General features: G+C 35.3%; 1 protein-coding gene across 1 annotated transcript in view; it reads right to left on the bottom strand.

Moving 5' to 3' along the window:
* NSF (N-ethylmaleimide-sensitive factor) overlaps positions 1 to 8920 on the bottom strand; it is a 187097-nt gene that overhangs the window by 50431 nt on the left and 127746 nt on the right. Inside the window, exon 10 of the mRNA XM_012655230.1 lies at positions 317 to 412. Within this exon, the coding sequence (XP_012510684.1) occupies positions 317 to 412 (96 nt within the window). The remainder of the gene's footprint in view (positions 1 to 316; positions 413 to 8920) is intronic.

Genomic DNA, 8920 nt, shown 5'->3' with positions numbered 1-8920 from the left:
CGCCCGGCCTAATATTCTGAAATTTTAAAAAATATATTAAAAAAAAAAGAAAGTCTCAAAATTGAATAGTCTGCTTTATAAGATGGTAAGCTCCCTATCACGAGAAATATTTAGGTAAGTATTGGTTAATCACCCAGCCATTATGGTTATCGTATAGATGTTTCTTATATTGGACACTTCTAATACTAAACTTTTCTCATTTTATAAAACTGCATATGATATAACCTTTTGTAATACTGGGTAAAATGGCACTTATTTTACTCCTGAATTATTATTATTATTTTTGGCTTATATATCATTCAATATTCATACTCACTGGTTTGATATCATTCTCCAAAGAAGCAAGGAAGTCTCCTCTTGTCACCTGCAGGCTCTCCGCTTTCTCCATGTCCACTTCCACTTTAGTGCTGGCCTAAGTATAAATGAAAACAAAATGTAAGGACTTCCCAGATTTAAGAATATTTAAGAATATTTTCAGCCTAAGAATATAACACCTGAGGATTATAAAGTATATTTTCATGGATCAAAAACTCAAATATCTGCAAATCATATATAAGGAATTAATATCCAGAATATATAGAGAACTCCTAAAATTAAGAAAAAAAACCCAACCCAATTCAAAAATGGGCAAAGGACTTGAATAGACATTTCTACAAAGAAGATAAAGAAATGGCCTTAAATAAGAACATGAAAAGATGCTCAACATCACTAATCATTAGGGAAATGCAAATCAAAACTACAATTAAATCTCACCTCATACCCATTAGGATGACTACTAAATAGAAAATAATAAGTGTTGGTGAGGATGTGGAGAAATCAGTGTGCACTGCTGGAAATGTAATATGGTACAGCCACTGTGGAAATCAGTTTGGTGGATTACCACATGATCCAGCAATTCCACTTCTGGGTATATAACCCAAAAAACTGAAAACAGGTTCTTGAAGAGATATTTGAACAGCCATGCTTATAACAGTATTATTCACAATAGCTAAAATGTGGAAGCATCCCAAATTCTCACTGGTGGATGAATGGATAAGCAAAATGTAGCACATACACACAACGGACTATTTATTATTCAGCCTTAAAAACGAAGGAAAATTTGACATATGCTGCAACATGGATCAACCTTGAGGACATTATTCTAAGTGAAATAAGCCAGTCACAAAAAGACAAATACTGTACGATCCACTTTTATGAAGTACTTAGTGTGGTCAAATTCACAGAGACAGACATTAGAATGGTGGTTGCCAGGGGCTGGGGGAGGAGGAAATGCAGAGTTATTGTTTATGGGTACAGAGTTTCAGTTCTACAAGATGAAAAGAGTTCTGGAGATGGGTGGTGGTGATGATTATACAAAGTTATAAATGCATTTAATACCACTGAACTGTACATTTAAAAATGGTTATGATGGTAAATTTTATGTTTTATTTATTTTAATACAATTAAAAAATTAGAAAAAACAAATAAACATGTCTCTCAAATTCACAAATATATATATCCTTTGTCTAAACAATTCCATTCTAGGAATTTATCCCATAAATACATTCACAAATGTATGCAGTTATATGTACAAGGATATCTAGTATAGTACTTTGTAATAACAAATGACTGCAAGCATATTAAATGTCCAGCAAGAAGAGGCCAGTTAAATAAATTACAACACATCTGTACCAAAGAACACTATATAGCCATTTTTGTAAAAAAATGAGTCATGAGTAAGAGAAAATATATACAGAGAATAAAACTAGTGAAAAATACATACAAAAAGAAAATACACACAAAGGATAAGAATGATGGTTTTCATCCTTGACTATACATTAGAATAACCTCTAGGGCCTTTAGAGATATATATATTAATAGATGCCCAGCCCTACTGCCTCAGAATTTTGGTTTAACAGATCCACTAGAGGGCCCGAGCATTTACTGTTTTATAAAGTATCATAGGTGATTCTGATACTGAACAAGGTTTAAGAACCATTACTCTAGGAGACCAAGAATCTAAAACTTTGATTTGTACTCATGCTTTGTGCTTGAGAATCTATGTGCCAATTCCAAATATTCTACTTCGTGCACCTGGAGCTAACACTTAGACATCTGGAGAAGCATCAAGGCCTTTATCAGCATTTGGAGCTGCCTAGACCTGATGAGTGATTAAGATACCAACACATTTTTTAATGCAACTGGGCTCACTACCAATAGCACAAAGTAAGAGAGTCTAATTTTTAAATTGGTATCATGGTTTTAAAAAAAAAGGAATCTTCAAAAAAAGGTGACTATAAAATAAAAGCATGTTAAGTAAATATCAACCTTCTGTTGATTATTATAAAATGAGTCATGTTCCTTTAGAAACAGACTGCTGAGACAAACGAAATGACAGACATGGGAAAAAAAAAGTCGGCTTGTGGGATAAAAAGAACCATATCAGGAAACTGGATCAAGATGGCAAACAGAACACATTTAGGTATCTCCCTTCCTGCCCCAAATCCCATGAAATGACAGAAAGTGAGAGAGAAAGGTTGAAAATCATGGGGGATAAATCTAGAAGTTTTAACATTGATCTAATAGGAGTTTCAGAAAGATAGGAAAAAAGAATGATAGAGAACAAACAGTAGAAGACAGAAGAGAAAAACACTTTCCACAGCTGAAGAAAGGTGTGTTGTTGCAGTTTAAAGGATTCAATGAGTGATCAGGATAAATGAAAAGAAACCTACATCTATCTACACCCACTGTTGTAAACTTTCAGAGCACCAAACATGAAAAGTCCTGGAACCTTTCTAAGAGACTAAACCAGGTTGCCTGCAAAGAAACCAGAATAAGACTGGTATGATAACTCTCACTGGCAACACTAGACTAGAAGACAATGAAACCATGTCTTCAAAATATGTCTGAGTACCTACCCTGGAAAATGACTGTGCTGTGTAGATCGGGAGGGACAGGAGAGCATTTTCACAACAGTATTATTTTCAATAGCCACAACCAGAAATAATCTGTATGTTAAATATACTGTTTACTCATTCATTCATTGTATTAACTTAGTGCCTACCATACACCAAGCACTGTTCTAAGAACTAGAGACATAGTAAATAAAATAAGGTCCCTGTCTTCACAGGTCTTACATCTTAACACATTAACTGCCATGTGAGTTGCATTTAACTCATGCTAGTTTTGAGCCTGGGGCCTCATGAAGCATATGTAACTCACATGTCTCTTTACCTTGAGAGCTGCGTGGTACACAGGCAACTCACGCTGCCATGCTGTAGCATACATGTTACGTGATGGGTGGCTCCCTGGGCAAAATCTTGCAGTTGGTTCGTGAAAATCTTACTTGTTGGTGTTCTTATTGTTACATTAATATTGACAATTTAATGGCATATAACTTATGCACAGAAAACAATAAGAAATAACAAAATTTTCACTAAATTAAAAAGGATCGTTTTGTTTTTGAAGTTTTTATTCTATTTTTGTAATATAATATCATGGCCCCAAGGAAAAAAATTTTTTTCTAACGTGACAGTCAATGTGTTAAATTATGGGTAAGAGTCTAGAATACTGTGCGTATGTCCAAAATGTACATGTACTGACATGGAAAGCTATCCAAGCATATTGGCAAGTGAAAAATGTAAATTACAGTACAATTCCATTAATGTTCATTTTTTTTAAAAAGCACACAAGTACATGCAAGTAAACATAAAGAAAACAAACTATAAAGGTATATCCCAAATGTTGGCTAACTTTGGAGATGGAAAGGAAAAGGGTGTTAGAGACGACCTTTGTCATTTTTCCCTACATATTTTGGCATCCTTGAATCTTTCACAAAAGAATATATTCATGTATGACTTCTGTGCTTTTAAAAAGAGAGAAAATAATAAGTAACATTTAAAGAGACAAATATTCTACTTAATAGGACAATTAACATTTAAATTATTAATAGAACTTTCATCAGCACGTTAGGCATTTAATAAACGTTAATCGCATTTATTTGGCATTTCTAAATTTAAAAAAAAGAAAATGGTGTTATAGGAAACAAACATCTCCATGAAAGAATTATGATAGTCCATAGTTTATAAATGTCTATTGTTCTTTCTAGTTTATACAGTATGTTTATAGATATTACCTCATTTTATACTTATACAAACTTGGAGATTTTCATAAGTCATTAAGGGTGATACAGGATTTCCCTTCTAGGTCTCTGATTAAAACTTTTTGACACATCTAAAATCATTCTACAAGGTACAAACTCTTAGGAAAAAGTGAAGAAGCAAGCTCTGATAAAAATCACACTAAAATCAATGGTGTTACCAGCCTCATTTTAAATATCCTTTCCCTACATAGCTCTGAGCCCATCTGAATTCAAATGATGGACACACATAGATATTCGTATTAGAAAGAGAAATCTTGTCCATCTTTCAATGTTTGCTAGAAAATATGACAGATTTCAGGACTGAAGCTGGTATGAAACTTGTCTTTTTATTAATTATTAAGAAAGGACTTACCCAATGAATTAAAAGCAAATGACGACGGCTAGGGGGAAGAGGTGTTTTAGAACAAGTTGTTTTCAGGTACTCCTGATAAGTTCCGGTGTAACAGGAAGTTATATTATTGTAAGCAACCAATATTCCAATTGTAAATTATTCCCACTTGTTCATTAAAATAAATTTTCTAAGGACTTCTCTTGGCTAACTTTTAGTATTTTACCAAAATTTATAAAATCTTATTTTCGGGTCTACAATTCTGAATTTTTACTCATTCAGAAAACCTTTTCTCATTTGTTTGAATTAGTAAGATTTTTTCGGCATTTTATTTATAACAGCTAATCAATATAGAAGAGGCAGCATCTTTCAGCTTATACCTGCAGAAACTAATAAACTTGTATTTCAACACTAGCAAATATCAAGTGGTCACCCTTAAATTTCATAACCTTTTAAATCTGACCTTTCAAAGTTCTTATCATTCCTCTTAAATTAAGGGTAGAATGACCTTAATCAATCAAAAATTCTACAGAAAATAAGAAATAATTTTATGGAAATTCTGCAAATATAACTCAGAGCTTTAATTCAGTTGGAAAGCGTATGTGTGTGTGTCCTCAATTTACTTCCTTATAATAGATTAGAGAAGAAATTGGAATTATGAATCTTCTCTACCTGAAGCAGAAATTCCTTTCAAGGTAAAAACAACCAAATGTCACATCAATTTTAGTTGACCGCAAACATGGGTTCAAGTACAAATGACATGAACATCAGGTGTTTATGACCAGATTTTCCACTTGTTTCAGAAAACCTGAAAAAACAGTTTAACAGGAAAGACTTGTTTAGTCCATCTGACTAAATCTTTGTTTAGCCCTAAATCTTTTGAAAAGGAAGCAAAATAACACTAATAATGGCTTTTTTAATATGAAGAACATCATGAATGTTGTGGATGTTTTAAAGTTCTACAACAACTTTTAATCATAAATTTCAAATTAAATAGGTATTCATCAATCACTACTTTTAAAGCTATAAACATCTACAGCAATGTGAAGACTAAAACTATCTTTTGTTCAGCTGAGGAGGCATGTTGGAAAAATAGTGTTTAAAGAAAGATCTTTGATAATGCAGATTTTTTTAAATGCAAGAAAAGAAATAAATGTTAGCAATATCTCTTTTTGGTACAAAGGATATTGATCACAAATCAATATATATTACCTGATATATATATACCTATTAAGCTATATTATTAGCTTAAAGGGAATTCAACTACATGGAAAAAGTGAGGCAGATAATGTGAACTATTTGTATTACATCTTACTTGCAAATGTCTCATAAAAATGGTGGAGAAAAAAATGGTATTTCCCCTTGACTGGTCAGAAACAAAAAAAGTGAAAGCAATGCAATACATAACCACACCTTCTGATTACAAAATCTGCCATCTTCCCACCATTCCTCCTTGCCTCGTATGTAGGTAAACCTAATACATGCTTGAAGAAAGCATGTTTCTTATTGAGACAATGGTTTAGAGTGACATCTGGGATTAGGATTACTATAGTAAAAATGAAAAATGACTAAATAACATAAAAATCCCATGGCCAATATACGATAAATCTGATAACTAGTAAACTAGCTATTGTGGGTTATATTAAGATGCACAGGCTGGGTGTAGAGGCTCATGCCTGTAATCCTACTACTTTGGGAGGCCAAGACGGAGCATCGCTTAAGGCCAGAAGTTCAAGACCAGCCTGGGCAACACAGTGAGACCCTTTCTCTACATAAAATTAAATAATTAGCCAGGCATTGTGGCCCGTGCCTATCATCCTAGCTACTGAGGAGGCTGAGGCAGGAGGATTGCCTGAGCCCAGGAGTTCGAGGGTTGCAGTGAGCTATGATCACTCCACTGCACTCCAGCCTGGGCAACAGAGCAAGACCCTGTATCTTAAGAAGAACAAGAAAAAAAGATGCTTTCATGTGGTCTGAGATGAAAGATGAAAGTATGGTAGGGAGCAATTTTCACATCATTTACATAGTTTTTCTTGAAGTCACCATCACTTCTTACAAAGACATTTCTTGTCTCGAACTCCTGTTTTCTGTTTGTTTTTTTTTGTTTGTTGAGACAGAGTCTCCCTCTGTTGCCTGGGAAGAGTGATGTGGCATCAGCTTAGCTTACAGCAACCTCAAACTCCTGGGCTCAAGTGATCCTCCTGCCTTCAGTCTCCTGAGTAGCTGGGACTACAGGTATGTGCCACCACGCACTGCTAATTTTTTATATTTTTAGTTGTCCAGCTAATTTCTTTCTATTTTTAGTAGAGACAGGGTCTCACTCTTGCTCAGGCTGTTCTCAAACTCGTGAGCTCAAGTGATCCTCCCACCTTGGCCTCCCAGAGTGCTAGGATTATAGGTGTGAGCCACCACGCCTGGCCTAAGACATTTCTTATAGCAAGGAGGAAGAGTGAAAAATAGGCCCTAAATGGATCCATTCTATAAAGGACCCAATATTATATTCCCACACTATGCAAACCCTTGGCAATTTTGAGCTAGAAGAAAGCTACATCTACTAAGTAGGGAAATTATGACTTATGGATGTAGTTTGATTCAGAATACATGTATAAGTTTATTCATCACAAAATATTCACTGAACACCCACCATGTGCTCAGTGTTCAGTATTTTGACCTATGTAGAGTACTGTAGGGGATTCAGAGATGAATATGATATGGACTGAAAGTCTAGAATAGGGATCAGCAAACTTTTTCTGTAAAGGGTCAGACAGTAAATATTTTAGGCTTTGTGGGCCAGGCACTCCCTATTGTATACACTCAACTCTGCCATTGTACTAATAGCACAAAAGCAGTCATAGACAATATATAAATTAATGCGTGTGGTTATGTTCCCCCCAAAAACTTTATTTATGAAAACTGGCGCTTAGCTAGATTTGGGCCATGGGCCATAGTTCACTGACTCCTGCTCTAGAACCACCAATAGGATGTACCCCAATATCTACAATATATTCAACCTGACTGTTCAGACTTTCATAATTTCCTGCCTGAACTGTTATAAAAATTCCCCTCTCTTGTGTTACCAACTCCACTCCCCTAAATACTCCACTCAACACAGCTGCCAGAGTGATCTTATGTTTTAACACTATGTCACTGCTATTCTTAAAACTCTTCAATGGCTTAGCACTACTCACAGAAAAAAGTCCATACTTCTTAGCAGAGTATAAAAGGCTCTTTGTGCTCTATCCCTGCTTTAGTCTCCTGACATATCCTCACAATGTCTCTCTCTACCACCCCTCCCCTAACTTTTGTGCTGAAGCAATACTAAATTACTCCAACACACCACACTATTTTGTGTCTCTGTTCCTTTGCATATGTTGTTCCTTCTACCTAAAATGCCCTACCCCACCAGGAGACACTCACATCCACCCAGAAAATTCCTCTGTGAAGGTTTCTCTCACCCTTCGAGTTGACCACTTCTGACACATTTTCACTTCCTTACCTCACATCTACTTTCTATCAGTGCATGTAGAGGATTAGACTGTGAGTTGTTCAATGGCAGGCAGTTTACTTCTTTGCAGTTGTGTATTAATTCCTAGCACAGTGTCTGCATACAGTAGGCGCTAAATAAACCTATTCTGAACCAAAGTCAACCAAAGGTTCCATATATGATACATTACTATTTCAAGAAGGAAAATACATTACTATTTCACATCATTCCTAAAAGGGAAAATCAGCAAAGGTTTGAAGAAAGCAGTAGCATATGAGGTAGGCAATGAAAAGACAAGTAACACCGAACCTAAACATCCTCAATCAAGCAAAAACAAACAAAAAACCACACCAAAAGCAGAGAGATTGAAAAATAAATTAATGTCCGATGACTGGTGAGTATTTCAGTTTGGCTGAAGTGTATGTAGAATAATTGGGAATACATCTGGAAAGGCCAGTTAGGGTCAGATCTAGAGGACCTGAAAGACCAGGCGGTCTGTACTTTGTCCTGTAGACAACGGAGAGTCACTGAAAGCGTCTGAGTGGTAGAATGATCTGAAACGGGAAGGCTAATCAAAGAGAAGGTGGGTAGTGGCAGTGAGAACGGAAAGATACTGCCAAGATGGAATTGACAAAATTTGGCAAATGACTTGATGTAGGACACAGCAGAGTGGCAGGAATCAAAGATAATCCTGAAGTTTTAAGCCTGGGAAATTGGGGTAAATGGGAAGTAGGAGTAGGAAGGAAAGTGGTAAAAGTCAATGAATTTGGTTTTAAAATATTAAATTTGAGACCTGATAAAACATCCAGTTGGGGGTATTTAGTATGAATCTGAAAGTGGGAGACAGAAACTTTTAAGAGAGGAGATATTAATCTGGGAGTTATTTATTTACAGGCGATAACTAAAACCTGAAGAGAAGAGATGGTAAAAGATGAAGTATGTATCCTTGGTACGTACTTCTGCCATT

Source organism: Propithecus coquereli, unplaced genomic scaffold (assembly GCF_000956105.1).
Source record: "Propithecus coquereli isolate 6110/MARCELLA unplaced genomic scaffold, Pcoq_1.0 Scaffold469, whole genome shotgun sequence".
Lineage (NCBI taxonomy): Eukaryota > Metazoa > Chordata > Mammalia > Primates > Indriidae > Propithecus > Propithecus coquereli.
This window is presented reverse-complemented; position numbering and strand designations above follow the sequence as displayed.